The 21,185-nt window shown below is 42.6% G+C and overlaps 3 protein-coding genes across 7 annotated transcripts in view; 2 read left to right on the top strand and 1 right to left on the bottom strand.

Annotated features, from left to right (window-relative positions):
- Positions 1-9,614, bottom strand: part of grin2ba (glutamate receptor, ionotropic, N-methyl D-aspartate 2B, genome duplicate a) — a 136,771-nt gene extending 127,157 nt beyond the window's left edge. The window contains exons 1-3 of one of the 5 annotated variants that reach the window (XM_019358152.2): positions 9,499-9,614; positions 3,033-3,171; positions 1,636-1,743 (exon numbers count right to left, since the gene is read on the bottom strand). In XM_019358152.2, the coding sequence (XP_019213697.1) occupies positions 1,636-1,662 (27 nt within the window). In that variant the 5' untranslated portion in view covers positions 1,663-1,743; positions 3,033-3,171; positions 9,499-9,614. The other 4 variants (XM_013270153.3, XM_025906790.1, XM_019358151.2 and 1 more) reach the window with 4 other exon arrangements.
- Positions 9,615-10,686: 1,072 nt separating this feature from the next.
- Positions 10,687-12,687, top strand: fmc1 (formation of mitochondrial complex V assembly factor 1 homolog). The gene is made up of 2 exons (XM_003443100.4): positions 10,687-10,932; positions 11,909-12,687. The coding sequence occupies exons 1-2, from the start codon at positions 10,756-10,758 to the stop codon at positions 12,110-12,112; spliced, it is 381 nt and encodes a 126-aa protein (XP_003443148.2). The 5' UTR covers positions 10,687-10,755; the 3' UTR covers positions 12,113-12,687.
- A 1,207-nt stretch (positions 12,688-13,894) lies between these two features.
- LOC100694852 (heme-binding protein 1) lies at positions 13,895-21,083 on the top strand. Its single transcript, XM_019358154.2, has 5 exons — positions 13,895-14,273; positions 14,349-14,519; positions 17,365-17,503; positions 18,709-18,889; positions 18,976-21,083. The coding sequence occupies exons 2-5, from the start codon at positions 14,442-14,444 to the stop codon at positions 19,148-19,150; spliced, it is 573 nt and encodes a 190-aa protein (XP_019213699.1). The 5' UTR covers positions 13,895-14,273; positions 14,349-14,441; the 3' UTR covers positions 19,151-21,083.
- Positions 21,084-21,185: the final 102 nt, after the last annotated feature.

Raw genomic sequence — 21,185 nt, 5'->3', positions numbered from 1 at the left:
TTATGAGTGCTTCTCTTTATCAGAAGCTTCCTAACTCCCAGCCTCTTGAATTTCTTCCAATTTAGAAAAGACACAGAGAGAGGTTGAAAAAAAATATTATCAGCAAAAATAAGGCGATCGCAATAATGGCCTGTTCAGCAACAGCAACACCAGGATTACAGGAGAAAGGCAACGTTTATCTTACTGTTACACCTCAACGCCGAAATCTACCTTTAACTGCACTCCGTACATTAGCAGAGAGAGAAGAAGGCTGACCCTAAAAATGTTCAAATTGCATTTAACACGTCAAAGACTGCGGCTTTCATTTATGACTGGTGACGTGGGCTCTCTGAGTCTAAATAAAAAGTCTCTTGTTAACTGGATTTGACTGAAAAAATGATTGAAAAGCTATGCAGCACTTAATTAGAGGCGCTGAACGGCGCTGATATAACGAGGGGCCAGAATCCCATTTAGGTTAGGTATACAAAGGTTGGAGATAAAGCTTTTAAAAAACTCATGAGACATTATTATTCTAATATGTCCTCATTTAGGCCATTATTCCAGCCAGAGCCTTTTTTTTCTAAACAGTTTATGTAAGAGCAGGAAGCACGGCGCGCTCGAATAATAAGCCCAGCAGACTAATAATCTGCCAGTGTACGTGTGAATGCTATATTTTTGTTTAATCAGAAACAGCGGGGCGTTGTTGTTAATTAGATGCATCATCGCTGTTAATATATCTGTGTGGCATTAGCCGAAGCAGATAAGCGACTTGATGCTTAAAGGGCCGAGGCTAAAGCTAAAGCTCTTGGTTACAAAGCCACGCCGTTGCTCTGCTGCTGGCTAAAAGGCAGCAGGTTAAAGGTGTAGAGGAGTGCCTGTGTAATGGTGCCGTTTGTAGTGTGCTCACACAGTGTGCACACACTCCATCCCACCACAAAAAGAGGAGACTAAATTTGCACCAAGGCTCAGTCTCCTAACGTCACAGCTGATTAACAGTGCATGAGATGAGAGAGACGAAGAGGGAGAAGAAGAAATAGAGAGAAAAAGTTACTGAGGAGTAATGGATGAGAAAATGATGAAATCCGCTGATATGATGATGACCTCTCATTGCCCCGGGTGGTAAAAACATTTGCTCTGTGTAATCTGGTCCTGGGTGAGAGTGGGAACGACGTCTTCTTTCATCTTTCTCTCTGTCGTCCACACACATGAAAACATGAGAACAGCTGACACACACACAAACGACAAAAACAAATAAACGAATTCAACAAATCCTTTAATTGCCCGATCAATGCCTGTGGAGTGTAAACGAGGCCGATAGTCGATCGAGGTGGGCGGGGTCGGGTTGAACGACCACGTGCTGACGCGTGCCACTGATCAAAGTGCACACTGTGCTAAAAACCAAGGATTAAACCATTCATCTGCAAGCTCCACCTTGAACCATTATCCTGACCCGCAAGCAAACCTGGCATAAGATACAAAGCAATAAAAAAAACACACACACTACGGAAGTTTAAGAACATCCATCACTGAGCGTTAGGAGAGGCGCACACAGCCGAGATAAGATGGTTTGTTTCAGCGGTTCTCTGCGGGGACAACACCAGAAAACTAAGAAGAGCTCCACCTGTAAAGAGGCCCCATGCATCAATATTGTCTTACCTTGTGTTTTGCCAGCCAAAGTCTCATCCCAGCGTCTCAGAAGTAGCATGATGGTGCGGCCTGGGACTCCTCTCTCCCTCTCATAGCCTCAGACTGAGGGAGGCCGAACTAAAGTCAACATGAGAGAAAAGACAAAGTGATTATTGAATGTGAGCGGCTGCTGTTAAAAAAATCCTAATTTTGAGCTCTTTTTCCTGACTGTACATAAACAGTGCTGCATTCTCTGTTATCACAGCTTGTCCCTGAGGGTGATGACAGTCTCCCCCTCAAGGGTTTCCCGTGATCATTTTGCCTCTCACACCAGGCCATGATGATGCAGAGCGGTCGAAAAATTGGAATAGAGCGGGAAGTGACAGGAAATGATTACAAATGTTATCCCTGTGGAAAAATTACACAATTAAATTAAACTGAATCAGATCTGAGGAGCACCGAAACCTTTTCTTGTGGACAAATAAACGCCACATTAAAAACGACTTTCACCCCAAAATCAAGTTTGCATATATTTACAGTAGTGCTACACTATCTTTTATCTATCTAGATGGTTTTGGTGTGAGCTGCTCTGTTCTGCAGATACTGTCCTCTGTCCAGAAAAACAGAAATCCCCAGATCTTGTTGTGAACAGCTTCACGTAAGAACTTTCTTTGCATTCATGTGTCTGCATCTACATCTGCTAACCAGCAGAGGAGTGCAGCTAGCTGACATCACGGCTCAGCTGAGGGGGGGGACACACCATTAATGTTTACATCCTGTCCCGCTGTCACAAGCACGAGCCTCTACTCACAGGTAGAAGCACACTTCCTCCTGCACAGTGATGTTTGGCAGGTGTGCTGACTGGAAAGAAAATAGTCCCCACATGAAACCGCTCACGTCCAGGTTTGTGGATTTTGTGATTTCTGAAAAAGCTGCATGAAGTTTTTTAAATGTATTTGCGTGGCAAACGTGAGGTGAGTGCCATTTAATTCCAGAAAAGGACAAAGGTCTGGACGGATAAACAGCGCTTCACGTTAAAGGAAAAGAATTTCTCCCTGTGATTGACATAACTAATCACCTGGATTGATACCACATGACAAAGTCATTAGCCGGTTAACAGAAAGACGAGTTTAATTAACTCACAACCGGACAATAAAGTAGCCCTTCATTATTTTCAGGTGTCATTCTACCAGCAGGTTTGTCTTTGGCTAAACCAGCTGCACTTAATCAAACAAATGTGTTTTACTCTCTAGCAGGACACCTCATTAGGTGTGTGGGGTTTGCTGAAGTAAATACAGATGTTCGTGAATGGATGGGTAAGATTAAAAATCAAGGCGCCGATGCTGAGCATTTATCTCCGCCCCCCCTCCGCATCCTAATCCCTTCAGCAGTGACTGTGTGACAAGGAGCTGGCACCGGGAACTCACAGCGGTTTTAGGTAAAATCCTCGTCGGGTCAAGGGGGTAAAGCAGCAATTTCGAGGTAATTGTACTCCACAGGAGCAGCTTCACTTCTGTTCCTCTGGAAAGACGTTTGGAGTCGCTCGTCTTCCCGACGACCGCCAGTCTGTTATTGCAGAGGGGAAAAGGGAGGACAGCGGGTTAGAAGCAGGTCACACTCAGTTAGACTCTAATAAAGCCTTGCTACGCCTGGTCGACCTCTGACCCGCTCCCCTTAGAATCAATAAACCCGATTAAATGAGGGGAACTTAAAATGCAAGAGCTGCCGTGCTCATGCGCACATCTGGACATAACTCTCAGCTTTGAAAGAAAACCTGTTTGAATGCATCTCTCAGCTCATCTTCAGCAAACAGTGTGCGTGTTTGCTCTCTGATCCCTAATATTTTAAATAACACATTTCCTCCAAATCCACTGTAGTACAAAAAATGTCTTCTCCTACATCCCTAACAACACCCTCAAACTACAGTATGTGCAGCATCGCAGGAATAAGAAGAAACAGCTTCTGTTAATCCTCTTATACATAACTCATACATCAGGAGTCCATATGAGTGTCCAAATTGCATATGTGTGTGTGTGTGAGGGGGGGCGAGCCATACTTTAGGTAAATAAATGATTAATTGAAATATGTCGATGAATAATGAACCAGTCTCTGCGGGGTAACAGATTGTACTTTTCATATTTAATAGATTGATGGGCCTCGCACAAACTCTGACAACATGTACGCTCGCCGTTAAAGCACACACATTGCATGCATGCCACAGAAGGCAAGAACGTATAGCAGATTAAGACATCAAAGAAGGTGTACACATGAACCTCTCTGGCTTTTTTATTCTACTATAGCTTGTTTCTGAGCTTAGACTAATCCTACAAAGTCGCCTAAATGCTCTTCCGTGCACTTTGTGTACACCCTCTCCTTCTCGTTGGACGGCGTCTGTGTCGATACAAGTCCTCTTAATCAGCCCCGATGAATTATTGAGTAGCCTTTTTATATCAGATCATGACCCATATTCCGCTCCCTTGAAGTGAATATACTGCCAATAAAATTGAGATGTGCTTTTTAAGTCGTCCCACATAGTCTTCCCGCTCGCTCTCGGGATTCAGACGCACGCGCCGCAGAGTGTTACGAGCTTTAGATGGAGCTCCGCAGACTGATTCCCTCATTTATACCCAGAAGATGGATGAGGTGAGGTGCCGTGCTGCAGAATCACACTCGTGTGAATCCAAGATTTATTTTTATTTTTATTTTTTTTAGCTTGTAACGCAAAAATCAAAAATCGTCTCTGCACGTTTTTAGGTTCTGACTTCTGAAGCACCCGGTAACATGCAAGCGGTGCTCCGTGATGCTGTAAATCCCTAGATGGCACGCATGCGGAAGTTAGCTGGATTGTAACGTATCTAAACGCTGTTATTGCTGGCTTCGTTGAGGCAGATGCGGCGCTTGGAGCCAGACGCAGGAGTTGCATTGTTGTCTCATTAAGCAAGCACATGGGGGAGAGAGAGAGACAGAGAATCAGTGGGAAGAGGGGATAGGATTATGAATCTCCTTAGCCCCTGCTGTCTCCTCTCCTGGCCTGTTTATAAATGATGACTGCAAACACGCTGCCTGTGAAATCTCTTAAGCTCTGATTCAAGATGTTCTGCAGACTTTTTTTCCCCACATAGATCCTGTGGCATCGCACAGTTTCAGACACCAAAAATTTGACAGGATGCATGAAAAATGTCCTAGAGCCACCAACCATTAAGACACACCTGTTCGGGTAACGAGCGAAATAGGTGACAATGAACGAGGATCCTCGGGAGAACCTTAAAATGGACAAGTCACCTCGAAATCTAATCTAATTTCATCTGCCCTTTAGTGCTACTTATTCATCTCCATTGTTTTGGTGTAAGTTACCCAGTTTTTCCATCTCTTGAACATAATGAGGCTAAGTTTGCAGAAATTACATTTAAAAAACTAAATATTAATCACGACCTGCTTACTCGAAGGAATCCACAAAGCAGGTTTCAATTACTTTCATGTAGGACCTATTTTCTTTCCACTGTCAATATCCATCGAGCATTATCGCTACAGAAGAAAGCATCCTGTTGACACAACATGAGGCTTGCGCTGCTTATGATATCTCCAAAACTGGGAAATGGATAAAATGTGCTGCAGAGCAGAAAAGAAATAAGGTGTGAATTGTCTCTTTAAACCATAATCTGAAGGAACAGCAGACGTCTAAGGTAAAAGTACTCATGATCATGATCCAGACAAAAAAAGAATAGTTCTCCATATTTAATAGAAAGGATGCTCAGCTGTAAACGTGCTCCAAGCAACTGCTCAATCCACCATCCAGCTGTGCTCGTAGAGGTCCGCCTTCCCTCTCAAAATCGCAGCTCAAATCAGCTGTTTTTGATCGCCGTACACAACGTTCACATCACTGCCTTCCTGAACCACACATTGCCGGGTCAACACCAGTGCGTCTGAAAGTGTGCTTCTACCTGTTTCTAAACACCGTTTCGGGGTACGTTACAGCAAAAGCAACGACGGCAGCGAGCCACTTGTCAGAGGCAGAGCTCGCGCCAGAGACGTCCATTTTGCAGCGTGGTGGCTGTGACAGCTTTGACAGACTACCTGAGCTTAAGTGCCCATCTGCAGCTAAGCTACTGAGGTCACATGTGTTTCAGCACCAAGCAGAATAGGTAATCGTCCTGGGTTATGAGAGCAGATCCCAGGTGTGTTTCACAGGTACGAAGCCTTAACCTTGACTGAGTGAGGTGTGCACACATGTACATACACACATGTGGAATAAATACAAAACCTCTGACAGCCAAATGACAGGAAAGTTCATGAGAGAAAACAGGTCAGATAGGATTGCACTGACGATGGACAGATGGACAAAGTCTGCGTGTGTGTGTGTGTGTGTGTGTGTGTGTGTGTGTGTGTGTGTGTGAGGGAGAGAGTCGGTGTGAAAGTGCATTTTGCTGCAGACACAGAGTCAAATTTTATTCCGGCCACTGTCAACCGCAAGATAAGATTTAGTGTCATTCTCCCACCACGAAGCATTTTATCGGAGTAACAGAAGATTAAAAACATAATTTCGCCGAGAAAAGCACAGCGCAGTCCATCTCTTCAGGTAGATTACTTTATTGATCTACGTATATATTCCTCTCACACTAACGTACGCTGTTTTAAAGAAGAGCGTGGAGCAGCACTGAACAGATTTGAGCAGAAAGAAGAGTGGAGGTGCAAAACCCAGGGTGAAAGATGGGACGTTATTTCAGCATGTAAAGTTTTTCTTTTTGTTGTTTTTACATCATCCCACACTATGCATCAAGGGGATTTATATTTTACATAAGAAAATTATTTTTTTTAAAACAGACTTTAACTGGAAAAGGGGAAAATACTACAAAGGATAAACGGTGGTGAAGTGTGAGGAAAATAACTGAGCTCTGGTAATCCGCCTGTATCCTTTTAAATTCTACCTCACCCTTATTACTGTACATACACATCCAGGACGAGTCTGCACACCATCAGCCTCACACACACACACGCAAAACAGTGGGTCACTCACAGAAAATACATATGAATATCTACATCCATTCATAATCATCCAAGACATGCAAATGTAAGAGCATGGGTGTATTCAAGGGTCCGTACTCACCTATTTAACCCTTAACACTGAGAAATGTTAAATGTGATTTGGAAGGATGGAGAAATTGTGAGAATCACAGCTATTACATCAGCTAATTGACAAAGACGTCGCTTGAGTCTTTAATCCGCGATAGTGAAATCCCATTAGGATTCAATAGTTGAAAAAGAAATATTGAAATCAGCTTCAGTCCATTTAAAAAAGAGAGAAAAAAAGCTCAAAAAAGTCCAGAATTTAGAGCAGTTTTTTTTGTTTGTATTGTTTGTTTTTTTTGGATAATTCTTAATTATTTTGTTTTTGTCATTTGGAATCTAATCCAGGATTTAAAGGGTAATTCCACAGGAAAACATCTATATCCAGAACGCCTTTATCGTGGTTGCTCGAAAGTCCTACTTCCCATCATCTTCGTGTAATGAAGAGGAGCGCCATTAAATCTCCTTCAGCACAAAAAATGGAAATACAAAACAAAAAGAAGAAGAAGAAGAAGATGGACAAAGAAATGAGTTATGTGACTTTCTTTACTTTGCTATGCATCTGTCTATTTCTGTACCTCTCTCTCTGTAGCTTGCACAGCACACACAGGCACACACACACACAAATTATTCCGTCACTTTTAAGCCAGCGTAGTACAATAAAGCCTCTATTTTTTTTGTAAATCACTTCTGGAAAATCTGCCTTTTCTATTTCAGTAAATGTGAACAGTCAAAACAGTCCCAGTGCAAAATAACTAGCAAGTCTGATGCAAGCAAGTCAATGAGGTGTGAGTGGCAGGACATGAATACATATATGTATATACATATTATTTTTCTTTACACGGCAAATGAAAAAACAGCAACAACAGAACAACGTACGAATAAATAAGTGGATGGAGTCAGAGAGGGTGGGGGTGATGGAGAGGGGGGAAAAAGGATGTACGGAGAGGTGAATGAAGCCAGGTGAGTGGAAAAAAGTGAAAATTATGGCGGAGGAAAAAAAGGGAAAAAAAATCCTCTGGATGATAAAGCCAGGCTTTTTGTTTTTTTAGTCCATTCTCTTTGAGTGCTTGTGTGTGTCTGTCTGCAGAAATGAGAGTCAGTTCAGAAAGATATGAGACAGAGAGAGCGAGAGAGAGGGAGGAGAGAGAGGAAAAGAGGGCAGCAAAAAAAAGGGAGGCAGAGCACCGTATAAGCACAGATGACACCCCGACAGAATGGACTTTGAATTGTACTTTGACACAAACAGTGCGTCTGCCGCTCTTGAATCGGACCTTTTGCTCAGTTTGACCTTCACCTGATACACATGAAGCCAGCAAAAACTTGGTTTGCCAGCAGGCATTTCCTCTAACGAACAGATGTGGAGTTTGGGTGTCTGTCAATGTGCACGACTGCTAAAAAAATAAATAAATGAATAATCACGTGAGGGTGTGAGGAAGGACGTCGTGTACGTGTGTGCGGATTAAAAAGGGGAGGGGGGGGCGTTTTAGATGTTTTAATGGAAGAACAGACTTTTTGTGCAACAACATGAAAATGACAAGACGATCAAGACGCGTCTCCATGATGACGACCGGAGAAGGTGCTTGCTTGATGAGTCACTGTGGTCCTGATTGAGAAGAATACACTCGCACACAAAAAAACCAAGTCTGAAAACACAGATGGAAGTGAGGGGGGGGTGACGTAGAGAGGACATGGCATGAGGCAAGAATCAGCTGAGAGCTGGATGGGAGGGGAGCCGTACCCAAGCTAGATCGGAGGCCAGCGAGCGTGTGTGTGTACGTGCGTGCATGTGTGTGCATGTCAGGTGTGCACCCATACACAAAACACCTTGCACACACGGAAGGAAAAAAGGAACAAAAGACTTTGAGACAGACACTAAACACTAAGTAGACCTACCTATGGTTAGAATTAAGAATCGGCCAAAAAAGATGCATAGGATGGTGGGAGGAAAAAAGAGAAGGGGGGAAAATAGGAAAAAGGTACAAAAGTGAAAAAGGCATAAATAGAAAATACAAGCAAGCCAATTAAAATGACTCTACTGGAGCTTTTTAAAGCGAAGAAATAAAAAAATAAAAAAAAGAACAGGTGGAGTCAAAAAGTAGCCAAAGTTACGGGTGGACAGTGACTGGAGTGGTGGGGTTGGGGGAGGAGGAAAAAGGGGGGAGGTGGAGGAAGGAGAGAGCGTGGGCTGCACAGGGATAGAAAAGGCTGGAAGTGATAAGAATGGAGAGGAAAGCAGGAAAGAATGAATGAAGGGGAGGAGGGGGAGAAAAAAGAGGATAAAAGGGGCCAAAAAAAAAAAATCCCCGTCCTCTTTTTCTCTGTCCCTCTGCCTCTCTCTCCCTCCTTGTCTCGCTCATAAACAGAAGAAATTGTTGACCAGGTAAATGGCGAAATAGATAAGAAGACAGAGGACCGAGAGAGCGAGCAAATGGAAAGGTAAAGCACCTCCCAGCAGCGCGATGAGGAAAAAAAAGAACAAAAAACGAAAGATAAAAGCAAATACTCCAGTGGCCTCCGTTGTCTCCAGTCTGTGTGTGGAAGGGGGGATTGGCTGTTGCCAGTTGTTCCCCTTCCCCGGCTGCCTTCTGCTTTCTTCTTTCTCTCCTCCCAAAAAAGACTTCCCATCCAGATGACAAAAAAAGGAGGGGGTAATAGAAAAAGAAAAAAAGCAGCAGGCACAGACGTCCTCTCTCTCAACTCTGGTCAGAAATCACACGCCACTCACACAGGTTAGACATTGTTGCAGTGGCAACGCACAGTATCACCAATATTGCTCAGTGGGAGGAAAAAAGGCATTGGGGTTGCTGCTAGTCAAGCACTGCCTACCTCATGAGGAAGAATACTGAGCTGGAATTGCTCTGTCTCCCCTCTCCCGCCCATTCCTGCGAAAAAGATGGGAGGATGGGAGGTGGGCCCACTAACTGCATTAGTATTCATTGAAAGAGTGTGAGAGTGAGAGAGAGAGAGGGAGAGAGACATGAGGAGGTGGAGGAGGAGGAGGAAGAGGAGGAGGAGGAGGAGAGGGGGTGCCTTCCAACAAATGTCGAGGAACCAAACCGGTGTGTGAAACTGATAAGAGACTGGCTCCCCCTAGAGTCAATCATCAATACACGAGCAAGTAAACTGGAAGCACTGGGAGCGCCATGGGAACGTGCAGCACGGGGACCCGTGACCTGACTTCAGGTCATCCAAACCTTTGATGTCAGAACCTGTGAGGACACTTTCTCTGCCTCGGTTTTGCAGCATGCCTCCCAACGGCATGGCATTACTGTAATCCACTTACAGAACAGTTCAGTGCTCAGTCTTACAGATCAAATTTGCTTTTCTCTGAAAGGGTTCCTGCGTGATGAAGCACCGTTATAAACCGATGGTGGACAAAAACATCAAAAGCCTTCTGGTCCATATTACCAAATTACAGGTGAATAATTACCTTGCAATGAAGCTGGAGGTGGAATGCATGTGAAAGAGGTTCAAAATGTGGCAGAGGACAAGCAGTTACTGCAGTTTTTCTGTCCATAGGCCAGACTTTGATGGACATGTTAAGATCAGATCTGTGATGACCGTTTACAGAGTTTCAGGTATCTGTGGAAATACAGTAAAACACAGTCAACTCTATGTTTTCACTATATACAACAGAGCAATAGCCCTAACCAATGTAGATACCTGACCTGGTCTCATATTTATTTTTATCTGTGCACATTCTGTATATCTCATTTCTGTTATTTATTATGATTAATGCTTGCTTTTTCTTTAAGCACCGATGTGGGACAATTTCGTTATACTATTGTACACAGTGTGACAATAAAGAGTTAAAGTTCTATTTATCCTGCAAAGTTCATAAAGAAAACACCGAGCAGTGCCGGACATAAGCTCGTCTCTGCATACCTACATATGTATTTTCTCATAGCAAGGCGACCAACGTGCGTGTTTTAAATTCAGTCCAAGTTACCTTTCGCTGTTGCAGGGTAAAAACCAGTGGCAAGGAGGAAACCATCACGCAGTCAACTTAGGAGGACCGGTGTAACTTTATCGCCGCCTTGTGGTCGATATGTAACAGATCGACTGTGCGGTGTGTGATTTAGCATGCCTGGCTCCAGGCGTGCGCCGCTACAATCACAACATAGGTCAACGATGGCAGCGCTGTCATCGCCGCTGCGAGTGTGTCGCGGAATCCTGAAAGAACTGCGTGCAATTCAGGGACCGAGTTACAAAAAGTCACTAGCTTACAACTACGTTATGGACCAGTTTCGCAAGAATAAGGTAAGCATACCAGTAAGCGCGTAAAACCTGATGTTAGCTCAGTTGCTAACTACTGCTGCACTGGGCTCGCATGGCAGTCGTTGGCTAGCCCGATAACTATTGAATGAAAACGTTACGTTTCGTTTGATTGGCCTTAAGAGGACATATTTAAGCCGTTTACAGCAGTGCTAACAGACCTGTTGCCTAACATGACACTGAAAATTGGTTGTTGTCTACTTGACACGTGCTTAAAAGCTGTAAGCAAGGTGACTGAAGCAGAAGGGCACGCAAACGTTAGCTAGCAGCTAATTAGCCTAAGGTGACGCTTTAAAATCATCAAAATCGTCGTTGATTCAAATTGTTAGTGTTTTTCACTCCGTGGAAAACTGTAAGTTAAATATATTTGTGGGGTTTTTTTAAACCAAATATATATGTACTGATATTCATATAATTTTGCATTTAAGTTAATTGGAACCAAAGCTGCTGAAACTACTCGCTTCATTAAAGCAGTCAGTCCAGACGACGTTGTCTCCATCTAAGCGATTCTGTATCTCTATTTAGCCGTACAGGCATACACTGTGTTATTAATGGTTGGGAGAGTGTGGCTTAACATGGGGGTTGAATCTGCAGTCACTGAAGCAAAACAGCTGGGAGGAACTCTTGTTTGTCCTTTTGCTTTTATCGTCCTTTAAAGGCATCCCAAGGCATTATAATGTATAGCTGCTGGTCTGTGGGGACTAAACTAAATGCATATTGTCCATGCAGCTGTTAGAAATCCTGAAAGGGGGTGGGACACACACAGATGAAAGCATACCTGTTTATCATAAAGCGGCTATTTTCTATGCTGATTCCAGGGTACCTTCTACTTTTTTCATCTGTATTTTCTTTATGGTGACTTTTTTTTGTAAACAACACTAGACGAACAGTTTCTGTCCCCGACTCTTATTATGTTATTGTTTGTCATCCATTTGTTTCTTTTATATTCAACCTTTCACAGGTGACTGGAGAAAGGTACTGCCGTGCCAAGCAGGAAGCGCACCATGCCTCACACACATACCTGTGTTTGCTAGCTTCCACCAGAAACCACCTGGTCCTGCACAATCTTTACCATGGCAAGGGAGAGCGCAGCCCAGAAGAGGTGGCTAGTCTCGTGGGGCTCAGGTTGCCCACCCAGCCAGGAGGCAAAGGCTGGGAGAAGTGAGGACACTGGACAAACAGTCTTTAAAATCTTAAGAGTTGTGTGTGTGCGTTTGACACATCTGGACAGTCGACCTCATGTAAATCAAACTCTTTGACAGGTTGGGAGTTATCTTATGTGAACTGTTTGAGAGATTATTTTACCAGTGTTCAAAAGGCGGAAAAATCAGTGTACTGTGAAAATATAAGCTGCGGTTAAAATCTCTGGTTAATATATCCCCCCCACTACTTATCCACAGCTCTGTGTGTGTTTAAATGCAATGATTAAAAATAAATGTAAGTACATTTTTACTTTTGACTTATTTCTATTAAAACCGAATCATTTTGACACCTTTTCTGGAAGGATGTTTATACATTATAAAACGTCATCAAACACGTTGTGTTATTTAAACTGTCAGTTAAATAAGTCCTTTATTTTGATTTCATGTACTTAAGGAGCCGGTAAATGCACGTCATCAGAAGCTGGGATATTTAGCACACACTGTTAAATATGGCACGCAGTGGACAGACTTTGCTAAGACTTATTTTACTGACTGTGTGTTATTTTACAAGTAACATAAATGCATAGTTTTTTTGTTTGTTTTAATCTGAGTGCATTTTGTGTACTTTTTTTAACTAACCTCCCCCCTCATTTTGAAACAGCGGCTCAGCCTTAGGTGGTTTCCAGGTGTGCAGTGAATCCTGAATGTTGCGGATTTAAAAAAAATCTTTAAGAGGCTCAAAACTCCTAATCACTGCCTTATAGCCGATGAAAGTGCCCCTATTACGCCTTTCCTTATTTTCTCTCATATGGGCACTCATGGACACTTCATTAGGTACACTTGTTGAACTGGATGTTAATGCAAATATCTAATCAGGCTGTCACATGGCAGCATATCAGTGCATGAAATGGGAATAGTAATTTATTGAAGCAAGTGCAAACACAGAAATACAGTATATACAACAAAAATATCTGGTATGACCTTTATTCTTCAACACAGCCTGAACACTCCTGCAGTTTTCTTGTCATTTTTAAGTAGTTCTCGGGAATAGTTCTCCAGGCTTACTGAATGACAAAGTGTCATCTGCCAAATTACACAAGAACTGAACTAAAATTTGGCCCTGCGAGGTACTCAATGTTCCAATATTAAAGTCAGTAATATCTATAATATATATGTTTCAGACAGAGGATTTACTGAGGGCCTTCTACAAGGCCTAGTATAAGATAATTCTATAAACTGTGCATCATACTAAGCTACTCTTTGGAGTCCCAGAATAAAAACGTGGAGCTGAAAATAAGCAGGTTGCCCTTCAAGTTAAATTAAGAGCTCTTTGAAACTGTCAGCAAGAAGATAATGACTGAAGTAGACCTACACAAGACATCCCATGGACTCTCCCATTAATTTAGGTCCACAAACGGGGTGACATCGGATCTTTGCCCCTCTGTTAACAGTTCCCTATACGTCGTTTTTCTGGCTAGTTTTATCCATTCCACTTTTTCATAAATCCCATCCTTCCTGCTTCCCCTTACTCTCCAGTCGTGACTAACATTGCCTTCAGTCTGAATTTAAATAGACAAACCCTAAAGCAAAGCTCAAACTCTCAGTTGACACACGGAGTGAGACGTGCACTCATGTGCTGCCCCGAACTAACCCACGCGCACAGCCCAGCAATCGAGGTCCAATGCGTACTGACAAACCAAAGGCTTGTGTCAAAAATTATACTGCACAGAAAGCACCCCACAGTTTCAGACGTCCTGGAACAGACAGAATGAGGGAGACCCTGGCACTGCAGGTCATTCTGCTTTTCCGTGGTGAGATTTTGAGGAGGTGACGTTATTAATAATGCAGCATCTCACGGTTATGCAATTAAATGCATTAATGTATGTATGCGGGGGCAACCTGGTAGTTCTTGGAGTAATAAGTGGTAGAAAATTGGTGACGTATTGATAACTTGAGCGTCAAGCTAGTAAGAGAAGAGGGCGGGGACAGTCAACTACTCAGAGCGGAGGATGATTTTTTTCTTATCATTCCTTGATTTGGAAAAGGAGGAAGCATCTCCAACTTCTGCCTCCGAAAAAAGAAAGAAAGAAAGAAAGAAAGAAAGAAAGAATCATTTGTGAGTCTGTGCTCACTGGAGCGTAGTGCGCGCTCTTCGCTGGAGGAGAGGAGCATCTGGATATTGCTGTGAGTTACCTCTTGCAGTTCAAGATTTTTCCAGGAGTTGAGGGACCACGTTAAAAAAAAAAACTCCCATACTAGAGAGCAAGCTGTTTGCAACAAACAGAAAGGCGAGAGGGAGGAGAAACAGAACTAAAGGATCGGAGAGAGGAGAGGTGACTTGGCCGAAGCGACATGTTTGGCATGTTTAAGAATTCACTCTTCGGAAACACCGAGGAGACGGAATATAAGCTGCTCAGCAGCGAGACGAAGGTAAGCAGTGTGTGTGCTCAGACAAAGCTTTCTCGTTCTCACATGCTTTGCACCTGCGATTTCCTTCTTCTGCGTCTTTATCCTTGGCTTTACGCGCGTGTGCAGTTACGATTACGCACAGCGATTCTGTCAGATTGTAAAAGTGCGAGCTTCCCCCCTCTGGTTCCACGAATATTTCACCTTTTACTTAATTCTGTGCAGGTCGAGTTATTAGACTTTCGTTTAAAATTACCACGGTGATTAGCCTGCTGCTGCGGGCCAAACAGCCTGACAGTGACCTATGAGGATGCATGCTGATCCACAGCGTGGGGGGTAAAGTGTAAACCAGCCCCAGGTTCTCCTCCAACCAACAAGGCAGAAATAATTGAAGATGGTGACGCATAATCTTAAAACAAGAACATTCACAGGGGACTAAAATCGGAAAGGCTGAGTGTTCGTGTTCGGTGTGGGTCACTGTTTCTTTCCATTATGGCACTCTGGATGTGTGGATGTGTGTGTGTGTGTGTGTGTGTGTGTGTGTAAAAAAACCACAAGACACAGTAACTGTCGCTGGGGTGGAAGAGGATGCTGATCAGACCTGTATGAACTCTGATACGGATTGTAGGTGCTCTGATACATCAGCCATCACTGCTGAGGAGAGTAACAAAGACTCAGCTCCACCATGCATAATGTGTTTGTTTTTCTTATGTTTACTGTAACCACACCTTGGAAAAATAACCGCAAACTCACTGATGTGTTAATAACTAAAGCCTCGCGGCTGTTTCAAGGTTATTCTCTCAGGCTCTGTGTGCCCACCGCTATAAATGTGCACGCAGTCATCTACTATTGGTCTTGACACGTATGTATTAAAAGTATCTTTGTGTGTTTATCTCCTAAATAGCAGCTAACTTTTGGGAGAAAGACAAAGGCAGGCGGACAAACAGGATTTCCAGCCCAACTGACCAGACAGGCAGGGAATTAAATGACCCAAACGGACACAAGCAGAGTCAGATCTGTTCTGACAGCATACTTTACATCTGTTGTCAGAATCAGAAACTCAAAAACAGACAGTTGAAGCCAGCAGTATGTGCACACATAACAGTTTTTTAAAGACTGGAAGCACTTCCACTAACATTTAATCTTGAATTACAACCTTATTTTAATGGAGACCTGTCAGAAATACAGGATTGTTGCTAGTGACTCATCGTTTGTATTAACTGTCCAATGTTCAGTGTATCGCTACACTAAAACAATCTGGAGGCTCATCAAATCTCTGGACTTGATTGATGTTTAAAAAGCAGGTGCTGAAATCAGAGCTTGTCACATGATCTGTGGAGCACCTGTGTGACTCTGACACCCAACACGCTTAATTAAATCTGACACAGAATACAGACGAGCACACACACACACACACACACAGCAGAACATAGAGTATTGTTTCAAAATAAGATGAACTGACGAGGCACTTTAGCAGTCAGTGCTGATAATACCTTCAATGTGCTCGGTTCAGGCGCTGAATAATTATCACTGTATAAGCTGGCATCAGACAGCCGGTAAACACACACATGCACACAAGAAGAGATGCATGACAGACAAATTAATTGCACTACTTAACTGAAGTCAGGCTCTGCTTTCTTTGTGTGTCACCCATATGCAACATTAATGGTGGTCCCACTGACAAGCTATACAGGGCAAAAACCCCTGTAATTACTATGCAGGAGCCCGGGTACTCGTCACAAGTTAAAGCTTCACAGTAATGCAGTGTTATCTTGCATGTGTTGAGGAATAAATATGCCTATAGGGTCCTCATAAGGCCACTACAGAGGATTTCAGGTCCTCTTGTCGGTTTCAAATAAGATTATGAGGATGAAAAGGTGTTGGTATAGCAAAAGGAAATGTTTTTTAGCATCTGGGGATTTGATAGTAGACCAAAAATCACTAATTCAATTTGTAAGATGAAGGTATTTGCATGATATTTTTAGATTTGAATGTCCCTCCAGGGTAGAGAAAACATGCTCAAGAAGCCCACATGGGATTGAGACGGTGCAGTGGAAACTGTGCCCCAAGCCTGTTTCCATTGTTGCTTTTCTTTGTCGCTGTTATCACGTTGAGATAAACACCTTATCTGCAAAATAAACGACATATTTCACAGAGGCCAGCAGGTTTAAGTCACTGCAAATCATTCAAAAGATAGTGGATGACAACGATATAATGCAGTTAAATTTCAGTGCACGGACCTAATCTTACAAACGCAGAAGCATGTGCACAGCGTGACCGTGTCAGTGAGTGAGAAGCTGCTTTTGAAACCTGCATCACTCCATCAAAACCCATCCAAATTCCTGCTCCGCCGCATGGCTGAGTGACTGTGCTCCACATTAACCCCACTTAATCATATTTAATGTAAAACTGTTGCATCATATTAACGCTGTGAAAGAGAGCGCGCAGTGTGTGTGTTTTCTTTTCGCATGTGCTCTGTTATGTAAGACCATGCGTCTCTTCCCCATTATTCTATGTAAGCCGACGGAGCCCTGCAGAGCAGAAGCAGAAATTAAATCAAATCAGTATAAATATGTTTCATCTGTACGTGCCCACTTTGGTCTCACACACACACACACACACACACTGAACTCTCTGTGTGTAAATCTCGCTAGTTCAGGGCTTCTGTCCTTAGAAGCAGATTGTCAGCATCAGTGTGTCAGAGGTGAATCATATCTGGGCTTGACCTCTGCTGCTCCCATCCCCAGGATGAGAACAGTGGTGTTTGCGTGTGGGTGTGTGTGTACAGAACAGGAGGTCTGCATTCGTGCAGCAGTGACTGGCCTGCCGATGCCTTAAGCCTTCCTCCGATTTCCTTTTTCTTCCCCAGGATGGAGTCAGCTTTGAGGTGCGACGGTATGATGCTGCCAAGTTTGCTGCTGTTTCCTCTGAGGGGCGAACCTTCGACCAAGTGACGGGAGAGCTAACGAGGAAGCTGCTCATGTATATTGGCGGAAGCAATGAACAAGGTAAACCAGGTGGAGAATAAATCCTTCAGGTGGATCACGTGCCATGTTTGCTGAGAATACCAGATTAAGTTTGAGCCCACCTTCAGATACTTTCTTTCAGCTTTGCTGTCACCTTCCAAAAAATATTTAGTGCCAATAAATAACAGGCACGAAGCAGAAATTGACTGGACTAATAACTGCTGCCAAGTCATAGTTTTCATAAGTGACAGAGCATGATGATTTTTTTGTCGAGTTGGTGGTTAATCTTGGCATTTATGAAAGAATAAAAAGTATTTTAACCTGCTTTTTTCAGTCTAAAAATATAACAAATAACACTGTTATTTCTCATATTGCTGTTTTAAGATCTGTGCATCTCCAGAAGCAAGTTTGAGCCAACAAAATTTTATTTATATAGTATAATTCAGCCCCCCTCAAGGGGCCTAACATTGCAAGGTAAAAACCTTACAATGTTAAAGAGAAAACAACAGAATTTAGACACAAGCATTTGGAAACAGTGGGAAGGAAAAACCCTGTTTTAACAGAAAGAGAACACCAACAGAACCAGAGTGAGGGAAGGGGAGCAGCTGGGGGTGAGAGGAAAGAGAAGCGTTAAAAGGAGAGCTTGAAGAGACAAAGACAAGAAGTTAATGACATGCAGCTTTGCCTCAAAGTAAGTCTTTTTACAGGAAGTTAAACTTCTACCACCATCATTGCTGTTGTTAAATTCTGCAGTTGATTTCAATTCAGGATTCTTTGAATGCATTCAGCAAAAGAAAAAAAGTGGGCACTTTGAAGCACCCTAAAACAATACAAATGAGCATAATGGAATCAAACTTTAGGGCCAAACTTATCTTAAATAAACAGAATATTTTTACATAGAATTTAAATGGGTTGACTTTAGGTGACTCACAGATACAGATACAGCTGTTCTCTGGTTCCCTGCTGTAGTTAAGCAGTCAAATAAAAGATAAATAGAAGTGCAGTGTGAAATAGGCATTTATTTCACTGTTGAAGGTGTGATTTACATGTGCTGCTTTGCAGCGTCTCCATTATTGTTATCAGTGTTTGCGTTTGCATAATTTTGTTACATAGTCCACAAAAAAGTGCGCAGTTCCTGACCTTTAGATTTGGGTAATGCCGCTTCAGGGAGAGAGCTTCTCTGCTGTCTCTTCCATGTTCCTCCTGTTTTTGAAATTCCCTTTCTGTCTCACACTTTAAATCATAAGGTGAGGCCATGGGTACAGCAGCTCCCATCATAGTGACAGTGTACCCGCGAAACGATGGGGTTTTCTCTCGCCGCTTGGTGGTGGCCATCCGCATTCCCACCAGCTACCAGCAAGAACCCCCGACTCCCACCGACAGTGCCATCAGGATTGAAGAGAGGCCCGGCATGACCGTCTACGCTCTGTATGTGTCATTTAAAGTGGTTCTATTACTATTAATATTTGATGTGTGTTTACAGAAAGTGCTTTGAAATCTTTTTCAATTTGCAGGCAGTTTGGAGGCTTCGCAGGGGAGAGCGAGTACAGAGCAGAGGCCCTGCGTTTGACACGTACCCTGGGCGAGACGGCCCCCTTTCAGCGTAAGCAGTACTTCTGCTGCAGCTATGACCCGCTCAGGCCTTACGGACGCAGAAATGAGGTGTGGTTCCTACAGGAGGAGCCATAGACGGTCACATCTCGTGCTAAATTCTTTATTCATTTTCCTCACTTACAGTCATGTAACCCTAAAACTGAGTTTGGGTGTTTACACAAAGGGACAACTTGGGATTCAGTGGAGTAGCATTTTTTTCTCATTTCATGACATTTTCTCTAATTTAAAGTCGTGAAACTGGCCTAAAGTGACCGAACACTTCAGAGCAACTATTTGGAGTTCTGCTTAGAATATTCAGCAATTTAATATAAAATAAATTCCATGAGTTCAAACAGCATCCACACTGCTGCTCAGATGTTTGGGGTTGATTTGGATTCATCTAAGATATCACGCAAGCAAACAAAAATGTTCTATATGACAATTAATGATTAATGAAATCGTGCATTATTTATGACTTTCAGTGGAACATCTATCTAGACCTATGGTGGTCAGTGTTCAGCAACCATCCATTAGCACATTTTGTTCCTTGGTACAAGTTTGTGTTAAATCATTAAGTGATAATCAGGAAAAACTCATTTCGTTTCACAGCTGAATTGCAAGTGCTGATTCAAGAATCAACAGCATTTGAGTGCTTTTTTTTTTTTTTAAAGGCTCTTTAAGCAGGAAACCAACAAAACCAAAGATTTCATAAAAAGGTGTTTGCTACTTCCTTAACAGAACAGAGCAATGTGGTTTTAACTGGAGCAGAAAGAGAAGTGGAAGGCTCTGGTAAACAGCTGAGAAAGAGGCCCGCGGTGCCTGCAGTCTGACAAACAGATGCCTCCAAAGTCCTCAGCTGGACAGTTTCATTAAGTGATTTTTTTTTTAAATAGATGAATTAAAACCAACTTTATTGATCTTCATCGATTCTCTAATCAAATGATGAATTTATCTTTTAAAGTGATGGCTGCTGAAAATGGGCCTCTGTGTCTCTACACAGATATTGCATTAAAAATCATTAAGCACATTGAAAATAGACAGAAAACATAAAACTGAAGTGTTTTTCTTTCCCCAAAACTTTTTCTCCAAGATGGGGAGGGTACACTCACTGTCCGCTTTAATAGATGTATCTGTTCAACCGATTGCTGGTGCAAATATCTAATCAGCCAATCACATGGGAGCAACCTTAGTACAAATTGTGCATCCACATTGGCCTCCACCATCATCAGATGTCAATCCAACAGTCTTTGGGATGCAGTAGAGCAAAAGATTCACATCATGGATGTCAGGCCAACAAATCTGCAGCAGCTGTGTGATGCTGTCGTGTCATTATGGACCAAAACCTCAAAGGGAACGTTTCCAGCACCTTTTTTAATCAGTTGAATGCAAAAGGAGGTCCAAGCTGGTAGTCGGGCGTAGCAGTGAGTGTAGATCTAAAAGAAATTACTGTTAAATAAATTGGAAAGTGGGATTTTTTATAGGCATAAGACTCAGAGGATGATCGAATCTAAATCCAAACAAATCAGTCTCGTCATTTCCTTTTGGATTTCCGTGTTTGTCCTTGAAGGTATATAAAGTCTCAGTAGCGCTCCCGTCTCCATGAATACACACGCTCCACACGTTCATGCTAGTTTACAACTTAGTGATGACTACAAAGAAATGTATAGCATTGTTTAACGTACACGGTAGTAAAAACCACACGTCCTTTTCCTGAGTAAGGAACTGGAAAAAACAGGAGTTGAGCCATACAGTAGAATTAGTGTTTATAATCAGTGGGTGCGTCTCTGTGAGTGAAACCTAGATACATAGCCACTGGTGTCGATCTAAACTCTGTGATTATGCATTGGTCCTGAAAGTTTGTGTGCAGTAAATATGTTGTGTTTTATTGCAGTGCATGATAATGCAATCATTACTTATTAAGATATTTAAACTGTGTTATGTGTACAGTGTGATTCTCTGTGATAAGACTGACCACATTGTTCAGATTTGACAGTGTTTAATAATATAATAAATATATTATTTAATTAGAGTGTGGATTATTCTTATTGTCCATCATTCCATTATTTGTAAGAGTCAAAGGGTATGTGAACAACTTCCTAGGAAGACCAGCAACGCTGTTTGACTTCATCAG

The sequence above is a fragment of the Oreochromis niloticus genome, linkage group LG4, assembly GCF_001858045.2.
Source record: "Oreochromis niloticus isolate F11D_XX linkage group LG4, O_niloticus_UMD_NMBU, whole genome shotgun sequence".
Taxonomy (NCBI): Eukaryota; Metazoa; Chordata; class Actinopteri; order Cichliformes; family Cichlidae; genus Oreochromis; species Oreochromis niloticus.
The sequence above is the reverse complement of the archived record's forward strand: the minus strand, read 5'-3'. Positions and strand labels throughout refer to the sequence as shown.

Coding starts and splice junctions, on each gene's coding strand:
- fmc1 (XM_003443100.4), top strand. CDS start 10,756: ATGCCTGGCTCCAGGCGTGCGCCGCTACAATCACAACATAGGTCAACG. Junction 10,933..11,908: donor ACCAGTTTCGCAAGAATAAG/GTAAGCATACCA, acceptor AACCTTTCACAG/GTGACTGGAGAAAGGTACTG.
- LOC100694852 (XM_019358154.2), top strand. CDS start 14,442: ATGTTTGGCATGTTTAAGAATTCACTCTTCGGAAACACCGAGGAGACG. Junction 17,504..18,708: donor TGGCGGAAGCAATGAACAAG/GTAAACCAGGTG, acceptor TTAAATCATAAG/GTGAGGCCATGGGTACAGCA. Junction 18,890..18,975: donor GGCATGACCGTCTACGCTCT/GTATGTGTCATT, acceptor TTCAATTTGCAG/GCAGTTTGGAGGCTTCGCAG.